General features: G+C 38.3%; 1 protein-coding gene across 2 annotated transcripts; it reads left to right on the plus strand.

Annotated features, from left to right (window-relative positions):
* The first annotated feature begins 52 nt into the window (after positions 1–52).
* Positions 53–20,980, plus strand: PROSER1 (proline and serine rich 1). 2 transcript variants are annotated; one of them, XM_035542818.2, is made up of 13 exons: positions 53–410; positions 3,398–3,463; positions 4,182–4,250; positions 4,693–4,787; positions 6,461–6,554; positions 7,063–7,173; positions 7,863–7,946; positions 8,869–8,947; positions 11,340–11,435; positions 11,558–11,602; positions 13,886–15,650; positions 16,319–16,466; positions 17,818–20,627. In XM_035542818.2, exons 1-13 carry the CDS (start codon positions 366–368, stop codon positions 17,938–17,940), a joined length of 2,820 nt encoding a protein of 939 aa, XP_035398711.1. In that variant the 5' UTR covers positions 53–365; the 3' UTR covers positions 17,941–20,627. The 2 variants fall into 2 exon arrangements, with proteins under 2 accessions (XP_035398711.1, XP_035398712.1); XM_035542819.2 differs by lacking the exon at positions 17,818–20,627 and adding an exon at positions 20,643–20,980 and having other exon boundaries at positions 268–410.
* Positions 20,981–22,120: the final 1,140 nt, after the last annotated feature.

Here is a 22,120-nt window from a genome sequence, read left to right on the forward strand (position 1 = left end):
CAGCGGGGCGGCAGCTGGGGGTTCCTCGCTTCGCACCGCCTCGCCTCGCCTCGCCTCACTTCGGTGCTGGGTCCAGGCAGCGGAGCAGCCGGCATGGCGAGCGGGGCCGCCCCGCAGCCGCACGTCTGTCCCTGTCCGTCTGTCCCGCTGCGAGCCGCCGTGCAGAGCCGTCAGCGCTAGCCTCGGGCTGGGAAGAGCCCGGGCCGCCTTTCCTGCTCTGTGTTTTTTAACTAATCTATAAATTTTAACTAATCTATATATCTTAACTAATTATATATTTTTATATATAGTCTCGTTAAAATCTTTGGCCTGGATTTTTTTTTTCCCACCCTTTTCGTATATCTGCATTGAATGAACTAATAAAGATGGATAAGAAATCGTTTGAGACCGTGCTGGATGAAATTAGAAAGGTAATTTTTCGTTTTGCATGCCAGATTAACCATTTCATCTAGAATATGATGAACACACCACGTTAATTTGTGTTCTTTAATAATCACTTGAGGCTTCAATAAAGACTAAATTGCACTTCAGTTTGAAAAAACTGTAATCCTGTGTTATTGGTGTATCCTAGTCAGTGTATATCAAATATAATAGCATAAAGCTGTCGTGATGTGCTTGCTCTGAGATATTTTTATTCTCTTAGAAAACTAAGATGATGTTAGTTTAGTGCTGAAAGCATGGACAAGGTGTACTTGAAAAAATGCTCATCTGAAATAAACATTGGAATAAGTTATCGTGAATTTTTCTCTGTCAAGGTAGAGGAGGATGAAAAACCAAACTAACCGAATAGTTCTTAAGTGAGGGGAGGGCATTTGCTTTGTCCACAGGGAGAAGTGGGCTTATAACGTGAGATGTATTTCATATAACACCTTTTGTATAGCCGTTTAGGAGATAAAAACACATAACACGTGAGAGGGTTGATGACTAAGCTGCATTCTGCCATCTGCCCCTGCTCAGGAGCATGTGCACGCCTTCCTCCAGGATGTGGAGTACTGTATTTTGGTCCCCTTTCTGGACTGCTTGTGCATCTCCTGTTGAAAATGCCCTGAGCAAAATACTTGGTTGATGTGGGATGCAGAGATGCAAACCCAGAGATGTCTGGCAGATGCTCTCACTTCTTTGTGCACAGAGGCCTGCTTTTAACAGAGAAACTAGAGGTCAGTGTTTGGGGGCAGTTCCCCAACTGCTGGAAGTGGAAAAGGAGGTAGAAAAAAAGTCTGGATTCTTCAGGAACTGAGAGACGAATAAAAGGATGGTTCATGCCTTGTGTGGGAAGTGCAAACCTGGGGTGAGGCGTTTTGCTGTAGCTGAAACATTAAGCAGGGGTGATGTATGTCACTAATGTGCTGGTAAAGCTGTCGTGGTGAGGAAAGGAAGGGCTTGTCCCAGGAGTTTGTTATCATGAGCTGTCTAGGAGGGGGTATTTACCTTCAGACGCTGGGGTGCTACAGAGAGCAGGTTCGGTCCAGCCACTGCTCAGGGCCATGGTGACTGCAGTGGGAGTAGTGTCCTTCTGGGGTGCACCGAGGTACAAACCACTCCTGCACAGAGCCCCAGTGATGGGCTTCCTTAGCACCACAGCACTCACTTGCTTTTTGTGTAGGGCCTTAAACACCCCTTTATAAAACAGATTGGTTTAGGGGTACGTATACCTATGCTGTGTAACCATCTAAAAATGACAGATTAAGAGATTTCAGGGTGTGGACTTCCATCCTAGTCTAAGATATTTTATGGAAAATTTGGGGAAAAAATCAAGGAGCAACTTGGCATGTGAAGTACTGTTTCTGAGAATTGGTGGTGGGAAGGAGTAATGTTTCAAACATCATGTCTGCATTGCAGCCCTTCAGAATACGCTCTGTGATTACTAAATACTTCAGACAAAAGGGGTTATGACATGTGATTGCAGGCAATTATATTTCCTGTGTGCTCTCTGCCTGTATTCCTGTAAACTGAATTTACGGTTCATCTAAGGATCAGCACTGTGCTGTTAAGACTAACTGTGCTGTATCAATGTAATATCTGTTTGTATCTTTGTTGGTAGCTCTCTGTTTAAACTTAGTCTAGCTCTGGAGTAGAACCTTATTATCTGGCTCACAAGTAATTTGTGTTGGTACATTTCATTTTCAGCCTCACAATTAGCAGGAAAGAATTATTCAAATGTCTTAATATGCAGCTTAGTGCCATCTTTCCCTGTACATATTTAGGATTATTAACAAAATAAAATAGCCTTTTCAAAACAGTGCTTTCTGGTGTTGGTGTTACTATGAAATCATTCTGTTGTTGATTTAAGGACTGACATTTGTTTTGGTAAAGAAATTGTTACGTGACATGCTAGTTTTCTTTTTTTTTTTCCCCCGTACATGGGAAGAGAAGGATGGGAGAGAATTAAAAATCATCATGGAGAAGTGGCTCTGAATCCCCTGTGGCTTCAGTGTTTCTGGTAGTCTTGGTCTCTTAATGAGCTGGAGGGGTTTGCCTCAATCAGTGTGCAAGTGTCTTTCTGCACAGCTGTGCTCCTACAGACAGATTGCAGTGATGGAGACCTTCATTTCTGTCTGTGTGGAGGAACAAAGGACAAAAAACAGAAAGAGTAGGGGAGAGGTTTTAGGGCTATGCTATGCAGTTGGGGAAAAGAGAAATGGGTGTGGATGAAGCTGGAGATGACCAGGATATTTAGCATGAGAGCTAGCGATAGATGGGGGGCTTGGAAACTGGAGAAGAAAGGTGTCCTGTCTTCTTCCTGCGCTGCACATGTACCAGTGAACTGAGCACGAAGAGAGGGAGGCAACCCTGGCTGCTGGCCCGTGTGATTGTCAACAAAACTGTCTTACCACCAAGTCAAAAGTGGAGGCCAGTACTGCATTAAACTACCTTGCTTCCTTCGTTTTAGCGGTTGCATATTCAAGTTTGAATTGTGGGAAGGTAATGATAAGACAACATCACTTTTCTGAAGTACTTAATTCTGTCCATCCGGTCTTGTTACCCAGTCTCCACATAAATTCACTGCAGTAAGATACTCTGCTAATTATGTTATGGGAACATACAAGGGGATTAAGTGAATAATGAACTGTATTATCTTATTTAGTGTAACGTTGATGTAAACCTTAGGGGTGAAAGGAAGAATGAATATGATGTTCTTTCAGTTCCCCAAATAGTATGTTTTTAAAAACAGAAAAATTAAATGACCTCCCTCTGCTTTTCATTGTTCCCTTAATTCACTGAGGAATATAGTATCACTTAGAAATACTGCAGTTAATTGATGCAAAGGTCATTTTGTAAGGTCAGGTATGTTTTTTAGATTAATAGTTTAATCTAACAGATGATTGTGCTATAATTTTAATTTTGAGGGGCTACTAATGTGTCTTGTCTTTTTTTTTTTTTTCCCTGTATCTTCTAGGCTGTATTGACTGAGTACAAATTAAAAGCTATTGAATATGTTCATGGATACTTCTCTAGTGAACAGGTAAAAGTCAACACTATCATGGATTTAATGGGAGCTGTTGGTATTGTGTGTTCAGTAGTACAGAAAGACTGCATCTCCGGTCATACTGAGGCTGATTATACTCACTTTCTTATTTATTAACTAGGGAGATATAATTTCTAATTATTATATCAACATTAATCTGCTAAAAGTAATACTAAGTTATTTTATGTTATCAAAACCATTGCATTTTAGCTCCTCTTGTGTGAGGAAAATTGGGGAAATTAATCATGGAATTTGGGATTATTTTGCATGTATCTGCTAAACTGGTGTATTACAATAAGTACCCAACTGTTATTTTGGTCCTATCTGGATTTTTTTTCGTTTATTTGCTTTCTATGCATGCTTAGCAAATATGCTGTTTGAGATAGTGCATGTTAATAAGCTTTTTACTAAAGACTTTTTTTTTTAATTCTCATACTGTGGCAATTGTGCATATATAGAAATACATAAAGAGGAATACGTATCTATTTTAAATACTTTCATATAATCTCATGGCATAGGATGATTATTTAGGAGCCTACTTGGACATAAAAAGAACATTAGATATTGATAGTCACTGAGGTAGTCAAATATCACAGATAGGTTTGTGTTTTTAGCTGTATACCACTGTATTCAAAGAATGGAAAGATCATATTGATGCTATTAGCATCATTTTTGAATATACATAAAAGATTAATTGATGGCTTTTCTTTTGCAGGTCGTTGAGTTACTGAGATACTTTTCCTGGGCTGAACCACAGCTCAAGGCAATAAAGGCTTTACAACATGTAAGTTGTAGTGGAATCATTCTGTGGAGTATGTTTGCTCTTTTAATCTCATTTTAAATTTGTGATGTGTGCTTTTGCAACTGATGGGTCTACCCTTTGATCTTCAGTGTTTCCTCATCTTTTTTTTTTCTATGAAATCTAATACTTTTAACCAGGGTATTTTTTTCTCACTAAAGTATTTTTGACTTTCCTGTGTACCACGAGAATAGATGTAGCCCTCTAACTATTGTTAACCTTCCTAATATCTCTGCTTTTGGCAAGTGCTTTGTAGGGTTCCTTTTCCAGGATTTAGCACATAGAATCTCCTTCACAGAAATTAAATAAATATTTAATTGTTTGCTGAAATACATCATACAAAGCTGTTACTGAGTGTCATTTCTAATTAAAGTAATTGTAGTGCCTTGTTTTATATCCACTTTTTTTTTTCTCGCTTGCTTGTCAGAAAATAGTGGCAGTTCCTGCATCAAAAATGGTTAATATTCTCAACTGCTTCACATTCAGTAAAGACAAACTTATCGCCCTTGAAATCTTAGCTTCGTAAGTACCTCTCATGCTGTATTTCCTTATGATGTATATATTGTATTTTACTAACGTTTGAGTATGTAAAACGTAATATACTTTAGAATGAAGAACTGTGGCCAGTTAAGGGAAAGCACATATCCATTATTGATGGGGCTTTAAAAGAAGAAATAGAAGCAGACATTGTGCAGAATTCCATCTGAGTCTTGTGTATGCCTCTTCTGCTTGCTGGAAAAGTGTTGCTTTGCCAGTATTTTTACAGTGGTCTTTAAATATTTTTGAGAGTAAAGAGGGCCTTAAGCCTATTTCTGCTCACTGAAATGTAAAAGGCTTGAGACCAGAGTGTTCTGAGTATTTACCCTTTTGCATTTGAAGTCCTTTAAGTATTACATACGTAAAAATGAGTTAAGTAAATACTTCTCTTAAATTGACATATTTGGTTTATTGATCCAATGTCTGTAAAAGATGTATAGATGTTCTAAATGTATGCTTGTACGGAAAGTGTGTTGTTTTTTTTAAACTATGCATAGCAGCTTCAAAGGATCTACCTTTTACACATGTTTATATTGGAACTCTTCTGTTTGTTTTTTGGTGGTGGTGGTGTTTTTTTTTCGCATTTGGTATGTCTGCCTTGCACATGAATGCTGTGCTGGCTTGAACATTTGGGGGGATACAGATTTGTGATATAGATATCCATACAACAAATAAGATTGAGAATATAGGCATGACCCTACTGTTGGAGTTGAGCTGTGAGAATCTGTATGAATGCTCCTAGTCTCTGCAAACCAAAGCAAAACAGGCTAGCTTAAAGGAAGTTCAGTGGCATAATAAACTAACCTGTTTTGCTTCTTGAAATGGAATTGGAGCTCATAGGCTCTTTTGTTGTTACACTTCAGCTGGTGTGATCATTCACATTTTAATACCATCTTTGAGGTATTTTTCTTGGCTTTGTTCAACATTCTGCTGATTCCATTTATTCTAATATTTTCCTCCTTTGATAATTTGTCCTTTAAGCAGCTGTATTGTATTTCCAGTAGCTTGGTGGGGGGTGTGATGTTTGACAGCAGTAAATGTGCTGTGGTCAGGGTTTTGAAAAAGGCAGGTGGAATCAGGCATTAGGCTTCCTGTACTTGCAAATTTTGTTGTTCTCTTTGGTGTGTCTAGTGTTATTTTTGGGAGAGGAGCAAGGAGAAAGGAAGGGTAGTTTTTGGAGGTACCTGAGGAGTTTTACTAGCTCTGCAGAACGTGGATAGAATTGCCAGGGGTTTCATCTTTTCCATTATGGAATAAATAAGATGAAAATTTGTTTCCCTACCAGTCTAGTAAGAAACAGCGACAAACTCATTAGTTGGTGGTTTTCTGCTGTGCTGGGAATTGTTTGCTAGTAGTAATTAAAATTTTCTAACAAAATGCTGTAACGCAAAATCCATTTTGTCAGCATAGTTATTTTTACCATAAAGTCCAGCCATCGTTGCCCATTGTTCCACATTCATCAGCAATTTTGATACCATGTTTCACTTATAGGTACGAAGTCCATACTTAAGCCTTTTGTTTTAATAATAATAGTAACATTATGACCTGAACTAATTATGCTTTTTAATGTATTGTTAGATACTGGCTTTTCAGTAGTGCATTATTTCTGATAAGCATATGAAACGATAGTGATCGTTTGTCATTGTTTTTATTTGTAGCAACATTGTTGATGCTCAGAATTACCGCCTTATTGAAGATCTGTTCAGAATTAATATGTCAGAGAAGAAAAGGTGCAGAAGAATTCTTGAGCAGGTAGTCAAGATACTCTAGTTTCCTTGATTCTGTCAAATACGGTATTGTTTGCATCCTTACGGTCATTGCGGGGTGAAGACTTCCCATGAGGACTGCTGGGAACAACTGGTGGAAAGCAGGCTGAAAGAACCAGCTGCAAAAAGAAAAGAGCTATGTAATACATGGGAAAAAAAACGGAAGTTTTTGTCAGACGTTAGAATAATGTGGAAAATAGGTACAGAAACAAGCAATACTTAAGGAAATAGTCTGGATTTGTTTAAGAGAACACCAAGTGCTTAACCCTAAGTTCAGTACAAGCAGAGGTGGGCTGAGTAGAGTTATTCAAAGCAAAGCAGACTTTGGCAGAACCTCACAAGGACTACTTGGCAAGATCTGACAGATAGAGACAAAGCTTTGAGTTGTTCCCTGTAGATCGATTTATGCAGTCTAAATGTCATGAAATATTAATGTATTTCTTTAAAGCATTGAACTTGATAGCAAATAATGGCCTTTCTTGATTATTTTGCAGGCTTCAAAAACAGGTTGTAAGGCTCCTCATGCTATGATATCATCGTGTGGCATGATTCCTGGCAATCCTTATCCCAAGGGCAAACCAAGCCGTATAAATGGAATTTTTCCAGTAAGCACAATCTTATGCCTTTGCTTTTCACAGCATTCTTGATTTACGATTCATTATAGTATAACCAAACTAGGATTTGTATACGTGTAAGGAGGAGTGGAATTGAAAGCAATGTTTTTATTATAGTACCCCATAACACTTTCACAGTGTATTTGCGTTATTTTTACTTGTGCATTCTTCCCGTGCTGCTTTGTATAAAGATTACTGCATAAATAAGATACTGTTCTTATAAGGAAAAACATGGTAAATAAACTATAGCAATATTTGGCAGAATCAGAAGAGATACAAGGAGCCTTCCTGGTAGGTAAGTAAGATGGCCTAATATGGTCACTACATTACTACTGATGATCTTAGTGTAGTTCTTGAACAGCCAAGTTGAGTATTTCCTGTGAACATTTCAAGGAATGGAAATGTAAGTTATCATGACCACAGGTCAAAACTCAGAATTCTAATTATGTCAGAAACTTGGACTGTTTTGCCATGCACCTATTTAGAAGAAAAGCCCAGTGTTACATACTTCATATTTAACAAGCCTAAAACACAGTTTATTTTTTAACAGATAGTAAGTGTCACTTTCAGAACATTCAAAAACTCAAATGTAGTTTAGAAATAAGGCAAATATGCCAGAAATTCTATAGCACTATTTATTTCTAAATTAATACTTAATAGTTAATTTTCTTTTGTTTCAGGGAACCCCTGTCAAAAAGGACACAGAAGAGTGTACTAATGAAGGAAAGGGAATAGCAGCCCGCATACTTGGACCATCCAAACCAGTATGTGTTAAAAATGAATGAATAAATGAAACTTTTAAGAAAAAAAAAATCCAACTGCAGATTTAATAAGGCTTTTATATGAAATACTGTTATGTTTCAAGAAGAGTGGCAATTTAAACAAAACTGAGCTTTTATAATAAAGATAATATGACCTAGATTTTTTTTTTATTTAACTTTAAAAGAATCAAACTCTGTATTATATCTTCAGGGAATAGGATTCTCTAGTGGATACAGCATGCATGCATTCAAAAGCAGAATTTAAACTACAGTAGCAGAAGAGAAAACTAAAAGCAGTTTTAGTAGTCTGTCATGAGCTAGTAGAAGCTTTAGGCACAAATATCTGCAATTTTATATTACAGTCTCTGGGGTTTTGCTACATGAACATAAAAATGCATCTTGGAAGTGTGAATTATGGCAGTGCTATAGGAGAAGGTTCATTTTTCTGAATAGCACATCTGATCTATATTTCAATGTTTTTAAGCATGTAGGACAGACTTTCAAGAAGCTAATACTATTTGGAAGTATTGTTCTAATGTTTTATTTCCACTTTTATTATGAGATATTTCCCACTGATCTGTATTATTTTAAAGGCAGCATTCATTAGTTTTAAATCTGCTTTATCTTTAAAATGGGAAATCGGTCCAAGACTGCAGAGTGTGAAGACTACAGGAAGGAGTTCCCTTTCCCACCTGTGCTCAGGTTTACATTAAAATCTAAAGTTGTACTAGTGATGTTTGTTTCCTTCTCTTTAGAAATAATGACATATTTGCAGTCATTGTGGATATTGCAAAGGAATTTGATATCATAAATATTTTTACTATGAAGAACAGCTGCCTGTAGTAGTATCTAAATGTTAGCTTTCTGTGAAACATTAGGTTATGCTTTCATTATTGCTTCTTCTGTTTGTTTTTTATTTATGTAGGCTCCATCAACCTACAATCCTCACAAACCTGTTCCATACCCCATCCCACCATGTCGGCCACATGCAACTATTGCACCAAGTAAGACTTCTGTGTGTTTTAGGTTGATACTATTGTTTCATGCATTTGCCTTTTAAGTAATTAAGTGTCGGTTTCTCTGACTATTTCTGAAATGGGTTTGTGCTCCTTAAGCATGCTCTGAATACTGGCTTCTACCTCTTTTTCATGAATGCAGAGTTGATAAAAAGATAAAATTTAATTCTTTTTTGAACATTGACATCATAAGAAAGAATACCAATCCTGTTCTGATGCCAGGGTAATTCATTTATGGGAGGCATGTGTGTTGGACAAGACTAGGGCTGTGTCTTTGTTTTAATGTTTGACCGAGGTTTGAATTTTGGCTTGACAAGTCTGTTAACTTGTTGCTATTGTGCCAAACTTAGGATATGGTCAGGCACAGCATTGAATTAGGTGGAAAGATGTAGCAACTTGCTGGGTGGCAGTAAATTGTTTCTCAGTTAGCTTCAGTAAAAGCACTGTGCTGCCTGTCTATCACAATGGAACACAGTTTCCTAAAAGAAAACTTTAGGCATGTAGATTTCAGTCTCAGAAGGGATATAACGATTGCGCTTGCTGCACGTTTGGTCTGCCTGTTCCTATCCTTGTGCCTTAGGCAAGATTGATCCTTTCTTTCTAAGTTCCTCTCTTTGTTCTGCTGCATCAGTTGTTTGATTCAAGGCACTTGGTAGCACTTGTCTCACCTGTAACTGGACTTGATCTGCCTAAATGCTCTTCCTAGCAAGTGACACAAATGAGTGACGAAGACTTTGCTTGCAGTACTATTAAACTGACATTTCTTTGGAATAGAAGGTTGGAGTACTTATATAGGCAGGCTGCAGTCTTTTTGTGCAGCAGCTGAAAACTTTTTCTGATCTTGCAATTCTGTACTGCAAAGTGAAGAGTGCTCTGGTTTGCAAGCTTGCTTTTCACTGGTTTTAGGAATTTCAGGGAGTTTTTAAGGCATTTGATGAGAAAGTGTGATAGATCATTTGGTAAGGATATTGAAAGGTGAGTCATCTAACCAACTCAACGTCTACAAATCTCTTTATATCAGTCCAGAAAAATGGGCAGTGGTAGCAGCTAAAGTCTGATGGCTTAGAAATGACCCTAGAAATGGCTTGCTCTCCAAAAAATGTACAGGAAACTTGCAGACCAGTTCAAATTTATATTAAATAAATCCTATGCGAAATAAGTTAGGGCACAAAATTTGGCCTGTGACTGGACATAAATACTAGTACATTTTAGGATATGGAATAGTTTCTTTATGGTCTCAAGGCCTTATTAAACTGCAACATGGTTTTAGAAAACCCTTGTGACAAGGGAACTGATGGCTAATGATACATGCATACATACATATATATAAAATTGTGTTTAATGAGATTGCAGTTAATGACCTGAAACTATTGAATCTGATTCGAGCAATGGGCAAAAAAGTTGGGATGAAGTTTTGTTTTCTGCCTCTTACATGTTTTGGTATAATATCTGCTTCCTCCGTGACACAGTGATTGTTAGTTCTTTGATTTTTGATCATGAGTTGTCCTGCAAGAAATCATAACATTAGGAAGAACCTCTATGAAACTATGAAATCAGAAAGGATTTTTTTTATGTTAAATTACTGCACTTTGAGTATTTTTCAAGTGGTGCTTTTTCCTATGGAGCATAAGTTTGTATACTCTTAAGATACTCATTCAGGACCATTGTGACTTGTATTTATATTACTGTGAGTTAAATTCTTATACTCTTCATCAGAACTGTATACCATAGCTATCAAACAGTAGTTCAAGTTGCTCCAAAGAATAAGGAGGGGAAAAAAGTTATTTTTGACATGTTTAATACAATAAGCATTTTATATAAAAATCATCTGCGATCTCACTTTGATTTCTTCGCATTTAAAGAAATATTGAAGAGTGGTAGATTAAGAATTTGATATGCACAAAGATGTGACATCATTCTCTGAATTTTCTCACTAGTGATGGAGGGCTGAGCATGATCATTGGTATGTTTGGCTCTTTTTTTTTTTTTTTTTTGTAAAGGCTTTCATAGAAAAAGAACAAATGATGCTGCAGACACTCTGATTCTTGTCTCCCCTTTAAGTTTTTCAGGCAACATGGACGTGAAAGCAATTGAAACCTGTCTTTTTCAGGCTCTTTCAAGGTGCAAAATTTTAATTTCAGTTTCTGCTTGGTTCTGTTGTAAAAAATGATGAGAGAACTGCCCTTGGTAAAATTTGGATCACAGTGCATGTCACTCAGGCAGACATTGGCAGCAGCCTGGATGATTAACAGCTCTGGCTTTTTGGTGAAGTAATGTCTTATAATCTTGAAAATGTTCTTTCCAAGGAAAGACACTTAATAGGTCATTCATACACATGTTCTTCTGGCAACTAAGGTGTATATTGCATTTCTTCTTTTAGGTGCTTACAACAATGCTGGCTTAGTTCCAATGGCTAATGTCATAGCTCCAGGCTTACCAGCTCCTCCACCATACACTGCTAATCAAGTGATAGCAGGTAAAGCGTGCATAGCTTTAAAAATGTTGATGATATTTTCTCCTCCGTCCTTGTTCTGACTGGATCATTTATTGCTAGAGTTCCATTTGCTTTTAAGTAATTAGCTATTGTTCTCTGTTTAGAAAACGAGGACCTTTCCAGCCAGGCAAAACCTTCCCAAAATCAAGGTAAATTGCAAATCTGCAGGGGGTTTATTGTGTTGTTTGTAACTCCATTAATTATTCTGAAAATGTAAATAACTTACTTGTTTAGTAGGATTTCCATAAGGATCTACGTATTTAATTGCTGTTGCAAGAGAATCTCTTGAAATCTGATAAAAATTCGTTTCAGGCATTTTACACTTGAAAGTATTAAAAAGTTAAAATCTGGCCTTTTGTATTAGCTCATTAAGTTTTATATTCTTAAGTATCTATATATGTATGTAAGAAATGCAAAAAGTTAAATCAAGATATGCTTTGCAATGCAGTGCACTGAAACACTTCAGTATTTTTTACAGTTGTTAAAAACCTCAGACATCTATTTGAAAATCTATGCACTTTTTAATTTCATATATTAGTTGCAATGGATGACTAGGAATACAGAAGAGAGATTCTTTGTTCTTTGTTTGTTGAAATCCATATGTAGAATGTCTTAACTGTTAAATCCAAGTACGTCTCCTGCAATTTTGTCTTACACTTTAAATTCCAGTTCTTTTTTCAGAAGAGAATTGTGTGTTTTTTGGTCTGTATTTGTGTGGTACATAGTGTACTGAAGTTTGGGGATTGAGGTGATATAATACAAATAATAATAATAAATTGGAAGTTGAGCTACTTATACAAAGCGTTTGATAAAACTTTGTTAACTTTGACAAATATAAACTAAGAATCTGCTACATGTTGAGTCAGACGTATTAGCAAATACTCAAAATAGATAACATGACCTAGATAAGTTTAGCTCCTGTAAATATTTCCGGAGGAAAAAAAAAGTTACATTTTGTCTTTTCTCCTCTAAGCCCAGGGATGGTTCTACAGAAAGGTGGCTATTTCAAAGAATCACTATTCATATATACCCTTTAAGTGTGCGTGAATTTACAAGGTAGTTTATACAGGTAAATCAATACATTGTAAGGAGTAAAAGAGCCTCTTAGGAGAAGAAATTCAGTAACAGCTCTGTTGCTGCTGTGTTTCTTTGGTGATTATCTTTGCTGACGGGATTAAAAACAGTGATCATTAGGAGAGTATTCAACTTGGAAATGAAGGAAAAGACAGAATCCAGAGCAGAGCGATCTAGGTGTAGGTTTCTGGAAAAGACTATAAACAAGGAAGTGGTTTGTTTGCAAGCTTACTCATTTTAGAGTTTCAAGATACATATAAAATAAGAGTTTGTTGTATCAATTTAGGTCCAGGATTTAAAATATTCCACTTTTTGTTTTGTGTATGCACAGAATTTAGATGAGAGAGAAATCAAGCTTATTTTAGATTTACGGGTGTTGAGTTTGGCTGGTTGGATCAATGATCTGCTTGCAGACCATTGGCAAGCTAGACCATTTTAAAAGTAAAATAAAATATGAGGGTTATTTGAGGTTAATCAACACGTTCATATTCCACAAGGATCTAGATGTAGAGATATCAGGCTCTTGATGTACCAGTGTTCATAAAGGCATTTTTTCTGCCAAACCTCCACAGCCCTGTTAGCCGTGTGCCTCCCTGTTTTGCTTCAGCTTGACTGATGTCTCTTTTACTTGCTTTGTAGGGTTGATATAAGTCCATACTCCTAGTGTCAGGTGCTTGCCTCAATTATAGACGCCTGACTTCAGACTTCCTGAAATACTTGTTGAGAAGGTCAAGTGCCAATGTTAGTTTAATACTGTAGTGTGATACATGAATTTAAAAGTGTACCTTCTTAGAATCAAAGTATGAAGGAAACACAGTGAAGAGAATGACCTGGTTTGAAAGAAAGAAAAATACCAGCACCTGAAATCAGCTTTCTTCAGATGTTGACTAAACTTCTCTGAAATCATGATACATTGAATTAACGGGTTCTGAAGGAAATTCTGACCTTCAGTGAGAGTGAATGCAGAGGAGCCCAGGTGATCTGATGCCAGTGGAACGTTAGATCTGGTTTGGGTACCGCTGAATATTAGGGATCAGAGGGAGGGTGTTTACCTGTATCGCTTAACTATTCTTATGGAGTATATGTGAATATCTCAACTGTCTTGCATGAGATGATGAAGAGGTGGTAAATGTCACAAAGTGTTCTAAAGAGAAGTGGTAGCATACGTCATGTACAGCTTGTGTGATGTGTTCGTACATACCGTTTTGTTTCCAGTGTGGATTTTTTTGTATATAGACGTCGTATGTTAGCTATTGCCTGTGTATCATATTTTGAAATGCTGTATAAAATGTGTTTTGTGTTGATTTCAAACATTTCTGACAGTTTCAAGTATTCTTACCAGTTTTGTTTCTTTGCAGCTTTTTCTGCACAAGCGAATCAGCTCTTTACTCCTCATGGTTCTAATCCTTCAACACCTGCTGCTACTCCAGTCCCTACCCCATCACCTGTCAAGGCAATAAGCCATCCATTAGCACCTGCAACTCCACTCATCTCTGGGATGAACATGTCTACCCCTGTCCTTCCTGTTTTCCCAGGACAGGTCTCCTCTTCCATCCATACATCTCAGCCATCCACCCCAACCCCGACTGTCATCAAATCCCTTTCATTGCCTGGTGTTCCTGTCACATCTGTTCACAGTGCTACCTCTACACCCATCCCTGCAGTTTTCTCTGGGCTGGCTTCTATACCCACTGCTACACCAGCTCCACAAGGTTCTTCCACACCATGTGCCACGCCTGCACCTAATGAAGCGTTTGCATCTGCTACTGCACCATTTGCTGGCCTCCCTTTTTCTGCAACCTCTTCAGTTGCTTCAGCTAACAATCCCACTCCATTGTCATCAGTTTTTGCTGGTCTCCCTTTGTCCTTGCCACCCAATGTCCAAGGGATTTCTAGTCCTGTTCCCTCTACAGTTGCTAATTCTCCTGCCACCACCATTCCTGGTTCACTTAGCCTGCCTAACCCAATTTTGTCTGTCTTAAAAGGATTTCTGACATCAAATGACACTTCATTAATCAATTCATCTGCTTTACCTTCTGCTATGACAAGTGAGCTTGCTTCTTTATCTGCTCTAGCTAATCAAAGCTCTGACCCTCCCACTTCCTCTGTCAACAAATGTTATACTCCATCAGCCACCCCTACCCCACAGCGTTCCTCCACACCCGGGTTGGCCATTTTTCCAGGTCTTCCATCCCCATCTGTGACCAATTCTAGTTCCACTCCTCCAACATTGCCTGCACAGTCACCTTTGACCACTTCACCATCGATTATGCCAGTCAACTGTGGCTCATCAGCCTCCCTCTTGCATGGCACGAGCCCTACTAATCCTGACCAGCAGCTCTCATCAGCCCCAGCTACCACAAGTATTCCACAAGTTCTAGTCAAAACAGAACCCATGAGTCCTACCCTGTCAGCCTTCAAAGGTCCTTCTCACTCAGCTGGCCCTTCTCATGGCACTATAGGACTGTCAGCGCTTGGGCGTGCGTACACCTCAGCAGCTTCAGTGCCAGTCAGTTTACCCAGTTCCCTGAATCCAGCGCTGTCAGGTCTCTCCTCCTTGAGTGCTCCTCTAAACAACTCCAGTTCTCTGGCTTCCATTTCCCTCGCCCCCCATGGCTCCACTGCTCCCATTGCCCCCGTATTTAATGGACTTCCTCCTTTCACGTCTCTAACCAGTAACTTTGCTTTTACTGGTAATCCAGCACTTACGCCACCCGTCACTCTCCCAGGGTCTTTGTTAGCTACTCCGTCTACAACTGCTTCAGCTGTGTCTGCCCCTCATGTGAGTTCCACAGCCGCCGTACTCTCAGGACTCGCCGCCTCAGCAACAGTCTCCGCTCCACCCTTTTCGCTTAACTTGTCCAGTGCTGTCCCTTCCCTTTTTTCTGTTGCCCAGGGACCTCTGGGATCATCAAACCCATCCTTCCCTGGTTTTCCTGTCTCTAACACACCCTCTGTCACTCCTGCTCTCCCTTCTTTCCCTGGCCTCCAGGCATCTTCTGCAGTAGCAGCAGTTGCACCGTTGCCGGCAGCTGCCACAGCCCCATCTCCGGCTCCGGTCCTGCCAGGGTTTGCCTCGGCCTTTAGCTCAAACTTCAACTCTGCACTTGTTGCACAGGCTGGGTATGTTTTGTTTCTGAAGGAGGTCAGAACCATTTCTTTTTCTCTTGAGCAAAACCGTGATTTTACTTTATGCATAGACATTATTTTCAGTCACAGTTAGTAATTTCAGTTAATTTGTAAACTTAGTTCACCAGTACATTGCCACCTGTCTTTAGAAACTAATATAGTACTTACTGAATAGGTTGCTCTTGGTAATTCTGGTTACCACAGTCTAATCCAGTGAGGTGCTGAGTAGTCTTATGTCCCAGATGAGGATACTTGGCACCTCCTAGGCCTTTACATGAATGGATTCCACACTGGCATCCATTGACATGTCCAGGTAATACCAGATGATGTTCCTAGATGTTCCTATATTGTAACGAAGTATTTATCATTAACTTCTGTCTACAAAGGTTTTTGTGTGTGAATAGTAGGCCCAGCCAAGGTACAAAAATTTCTGAGTTCCCTTCTTAGGCACATTGTGTTCCAGACGGTCTTGGTTTGTGTGTGCATGAATAATTTGTAGGTGGGTAGAGAGTGGGCTTCTGTTTGGAAGTTCTGGCCTTTACGAGGTTTAGAAAAAGAGATGCCTTTCCAATTTATATAGACATAAGGTTATACAGAGAGGAAGATAGGATAAAATGTCATGCAGATATTACTAGTAAGAGCCACATCTTGATTTCTTTCAGTTTGACTTCTGGACTACAGACACCGGGAAATGCAGTTTTTCCTGGTCTTTTATCTCTCCCTGGTATCCCTGGCTTTCCCCAAAGTGCCACACAATCTTCCTTACAGGAATTGCAGCATAGTGCGGCTGCACAGTCGGCACTGCTACAGGTAATGTACCTATTTGTTAATACTGTTCTCCTTCCAGTAGCAGTTTGTACTTCAGTGTCAACTTCTTGGAATTAGTTTAAATACGTAAATGGTTAAAACCTCTAACCTGTCTGAGAAACAGTTACAAGGATGATGAAAAAGAACAACTCAGATGATTTTTTTTACTGAAGGTCTGGGGGGACCAATCAATATACAGTGCTTCTGGAGGTTATACATGTAATTAAACTATTTCTGAAAATTCTTTGTAAAATGAGGTGTGAAAGAAAAAAAGAGAAGGCTGGAGAGTAAAAATTTTGTTTAGATTTATGTTAAATCTATTGAGCTGACCATGTAGTTGCAAAATCTGAGCTCAGTTCCAGTCTGATATTTTAATACTTTGGAAAACCACTTTGTCTTTATGTGCCTCTCTACATCCACAATCAGATTTTATTGAATTTGTGTTTGCTGTTGTTGTGCCTTTGTCTTGACAGTTCCCACAAATATAATCCTCATAATATAAGCTTGAGGCGGCTTTAGGTAATGTGTAGTTTCATCATCTCTCTTGTTCATGAAGCAACTCATTGCAGTCAGCAGCCTACAGAGGTTAACTGAAGCTATCATCAGAGTTTGTATTAGATAATTTAGATGTTTGATTTGTCTTTTGTTTAAAAGGGCTTCTGTACAGATTAAGGATTCTGGTAGAATTTTTGTCCTTCCATACAAAATACTAGAACAGACAGTTAAGTGTCTCAAATTGATGATTTCTCTGTTCTGTGACACATGAATTTTTGAGATGGAGCACATGTCTAATAATGTTCAATATGCAGAATACTGTCAGATACCTCTTGAATATCAGAGGAAATAGATCAAAAGAAGCAAATGACTTAATCTCAGCCATGTTGCTTTTCCAGCTCAGGAAATTATTCTGTGTAGATCTATGTATGCAGATTGCACTGAGGAAATGTTTTTCTTGTTTACAAGTTACAGTCACTGAAATGAACACTTGAGCAATGTAGATAAAGAAGGCTCAGAGTCCGTGAAATACTACAGCTTCTAATTAAGCTATGTCTTCCAGATCAGCTGTGGCTTCCTACACTGAAAAATAAATGCCAATAATGCTTCTTCATATTTCCTCTTAATCCAACTGCTTTTCTCACTCTGGTATTTCAGAGCAATAATTGCACTGCAGTTTAACACATGCATATAGCTGCATTGCTCATCTTCATTCTTTGCATACTTCAGATTAAACTTTAAGTATTTTTTTTTGTTTTGGCTTGAGTATGATCAGTATTGTGCCTGAAATTTTGCTTGATTTAGGTTTTTGTTTGTTTTTTTATCTGTGCTGTTTCCTAACTTATTCTCTTCCTTGAAGGCACACTCTGCTTCTGCTCTGGAGAACTATACAGCTCAGCCTGAAGGTTTTGCTAACTATCCATCAACACCAGGAACACCATTTTCACTGCAGACAAGTCTGCCCCAGAGTGGATGGCAATAAATACCAGACATTTTTAAAGACTGCAGTGGTTGCTTGACAGAGCCTGATCCTATTCACTTTGAAGGCTGACTCCACTTTAGTGGGAGCACTCTGCTTGAGTGGGATTGTGGTCTGAATTGGGGAAAGAGGGGGAAATGTGAGGATAAAATGATTCCAGGCAACTGTGTCAGATGTCAAACCTAATTTGTGATTGCATTTAACTGATTCAGGGTCTGATCCTGTGAATTGCTGAGCATCCCTGACTCTACTTGTGTCTTATAAATTGAATGTTTGGTTTCTTACAGGATCAAGAACGTTCAAACAGGCATTTGTGTAAATAGAGCAATTGGCTATCAAACTGAATGGGGAGAACAAGTATACATAATAGTGTGTATAAGCACCTATTCTTCTGTTACGTTTTGTATGGTATATGTGGTTAATATAGAATGAGATCTAGACTGAAATTAGATACTTAAAGCTGTAGACGATCTTTAGTCTAGCTGCACACCTCTTGTGTGTGCATAGATCAAGATCAGTGTATGGTTCTTCAGATCTTTTGTTTGTATGTGTGAGGATCTCCTGTTAGCATCAGTAGTATGTTAAGGGGAGACTAGATCAGAGGGGTTTGGGGGTATTCTTACGCTTTGAGATATTGTCATGGGCTTGCTGCTGAATTGAGTACTCTGTCAGAATCTGAGCAGGAGAACTAGGAGATGGTGCTGTATTGTATTTGGATAGAAGTGGATTACGTTTTACTGGAGTATGGTTTAGCTAGCTGGAAATATGTCTTTCCAAAGTCCATAAAAAGCCTTTTAATTTGCATCTAAAAAAATGTTCTGTAACATTTTCCCTGCCCCCACACCTCTCTGTGAATGAAATAATTGTACTGCGGATAGGCTGCCTATCCGGCACTTTTGACTGCAGACTTTTGTGAATGTTTACAGACATGTGTCAAGTTCTTCTCTCCCTTATATTCACAAACCCACTGGTTCTCTCTTAGCTTTTTTGCTATATACCACAACTTGACGGTGCTTACGAGTTATCCTGTGAATGTAAGTGGGAGCAGAATTTGGACCATGGGATTTTTAGTATTTTTCCTTGGAAAATGTACATGATTTTAAAGGCATATAGCTAAATTAACTGTATTGGTTAGGAAGGGTTATGATGCAGTATATAGAAAGGTCTTGCTTTGTTAGTGAAATTCGGTTGTGCACTCTTTTAATAATGCTAGTACCTGTGGCAATGTGTAACACATCATTGAATATCATCTATGTAAGGTAAACTCTTGATCATGTTTTAGAGATAATAGAGAAGAATGATATTCAATCCTGTGGTTAAATTAAAACGTAGAGGATACTATAATGTAGAAAAGCTCTGCACCTAGAGTTTTACTTTTTTAAAGATGAATTCTGCTGGGAGATGTTGCTAATGTATTTTCTTTCAAGATGTGAACAAACTTTTTTAGAACATTAATGGAAATTCCTGTACTGGTTTTTAACACAATTTTTTAAAATAAAAAGTTTACAGTCATGGCAAAAAGGCTTTGCTGACTATTTACCTATTTGCTTAAAATATAGATGAATAAATTTGTTTTTGCTAAGACACTTCCTCATGTTTGATCTTACTTATGCTGTTTTTTATGATGGAGAATTATATACTGAATTATAAAAATAGGTTTCCTAAAAAGTGGTAACAGATATACCCTCTGAAGTGTTTAGATAGAAAACTTTAATAGTGTCCTACGTACTTTGTCAGCAATTGAGGTAGTCTTGCATTTTTATAATCAAAATAACATATTACTTTAAACTTAAAGTATGTTGCATTTTCGCAATTTTTTACTTCATGAAAGCTGTTGATTTCTAATGATTCTCCACTTTGAACTGCTTTTAAAGTTAGTGTAATGATTCTCCACTTTGAACTGCTTTTAAAGTTAGTGCCTTACCTCTTGACTCAAGAAATCTGTAGAAAAAAGTTCTACCATATTTCAGTACTTTTGTCTTCATTCCTTTTACAAGCTGTTCTTTGTAGATTTGTAGGTCAATTGGAGAAGGAGAAAATAAAAATATTAGTATACATTTTTTAACCTTACCAAAGTACTGAGTTTGATCGCTGATTTGAGCCCTAGTTTCCCAACCAAGCAATCAAAAAAACTTAAACTAACTCTCTTTACCTTGTTCTCTAAAACAAGTACCAAACATCAGCTGTTATGCCCTGCTTTATCAAATGTAAGCAGTTTGTATGTCTGTTTCTGAAAACATGTATTGAATGGTCATGGGTTGTGTGTTTGTGGTGGATTTTTTTTCTGTCTGAACCTTAGACATCTCAAAGATACCTAAGAGACGGTGAAGCCTTGTTTCTCCAAATGAAATCAGGTGAGAAGTAGTAAATATCCACTGTATTAAATGTTCTCCCAAAACAATGTACTTCGTAAGCAGTGCCTACCTGCTGGGAAATGTCCTTTACCAAGAAAAGACAATTTCATGCACAGCTGGTGTCATGATAGAGAGGAGCTTGTCATCAGTGTCAGACGTGAATAAATTGGTTAAGAAGCATTAAACTATTCGACAGTGTTTTCTCTAGAACAGGCTCTCTGTTTCTTACTGAATCATGTTGAACAGGATATTGTAAATTGAACTGTCAAGTGGTTAGGATTAAGGTAAGTTTCAATTTCTTAAAAGTCTTTCCTGATGTAAAATTGTCTTTTATTAATTTTTTCTCCTCAGGAATAAAGTCAGTGTTCTTCACTGCAGCTTGAAGCAAACTCCTGTGACCCAACCTTGGAATTTCTGAAGGGGGTGATTTGTCCTGAGCTCTTTCATGCTTACTTGAGCACCATTTTTAAAAAGCCAGGGAAAAGCCCGCTCCTGAAGCAAACTGTGCCAGATCTTACACTGAGATTATGTTGGGAAGGGACTGTTGCTGTGTGACTTAAGTCTGGACTAATTGTGATTTGATTGTTTGGTTGCTTCTTACTGCTGTATTTCAGCTATGCTGAAAGACTTCAAAGATAAGGTGCAGTGAAACATTCTTTGAAATAAAACCTTCATTCAGAACATGAGAATGTATTGGGACTATGTTTGCAACTACAGGTTTTGCTATTTATTACAGGTACTTCAGTTGCAGCTTAAGAAACTTATCATGATATGAGCATTCTTACTTGCAGATTGTCTGCTTTTCTAGATTGAGATGTAAGGGACCCTTTTGATTGACTCTGTCTCGTATTTACTTATGTTGTAGTGAAGTGTAGCCAAAGGGTCTCTCCTGTCATCTCCACGTTTTCTGCTCTTGAAAGCTGACGTCTTTTTCACGTTAAAGGAGGAGGAGCAAGGTGTGGATGTGCCTATAAGCAATAAGATGTTAATCTTCTCTATGCCCTGCCTCTTCTTCTAAATTTTTATCTGAGGGAGATGAATGAGAAGCCTGAAGCAAAAAGGCTGGTGTTTGTTCAGGGCCAGATGAGGAATAGGCTGAGAAATCTTTAAGGGGTGGCCAAAGCCACCGATCCATGTGAGGGAAAGAGTAGTATGGGCCTAAAAAGATCATAGAAAGACAAACTAACTATGTTATGTGCAAATCTCATGATATGCAAATATATCAATGGGTAGTGCAAGCAGATGGAAACTTTGAACTGTAAAGGACTGGTCACATTTTGCAAATGGAGCAATTGGTGCAGGGAAATGTTGGAGAACAGAATGTTTACAGGTAAGCACCAAATCACCTAACCTAAGCCTTTGTGCTGTTTTAGGAATAAAAGTTGTGTTAGCTACATCAGAACACTGCAGAAACACCTCAGCTGCCACCCACCTGATGCACCTGATGCTGCATCTAAGTCAATAAGCTCTGCTAAAGTGGCTTTGGACTTCAGCTGTTTTTCTTTGTGGTATTGCTCTGTACTGCGGAGCTGTACCAGGTTGTTCAGCAGTAGTAAAATTCCAGCTTGCAGACTGCGTCAGTGCTCGTGTATTTTGCACTTGAAGACATGAGAGCTAGTGACTGTGTTATCCACATTCCCAGCATAGCCCCAAGGAGAAAGGATTATGATTGCCCTACCTTTGACTTCAAATTTTTGAAAATGAAAGAGTAAAAGTGCAGCGGAAGTTAACACAAAGTAGTACAGTGATGTTCCTCAACATCAAAGAAAAACACCATCTGCTTGAGCCATCTTTCAAAGGATATATTTACAAGCACCTCAGGGTATTCT

Source organism: Cygnus atratus, chromosome 1, assembly GCF_013377495.2.
Source record: "Cygnus atratus isolate AKBS03 ecotype Queensland, Australia chromosome 1, CAtr_DNAZoo_HiC_assembly, whole genome shotgun sequence".
In the NCBI taxonomy this organism is placed as follows: domain Eukaryota; kingdom Metazoa; phylum Chordata; class Aves; order Anseriformes; family Anatidae; genus Cygnus; species Cygnus atratus.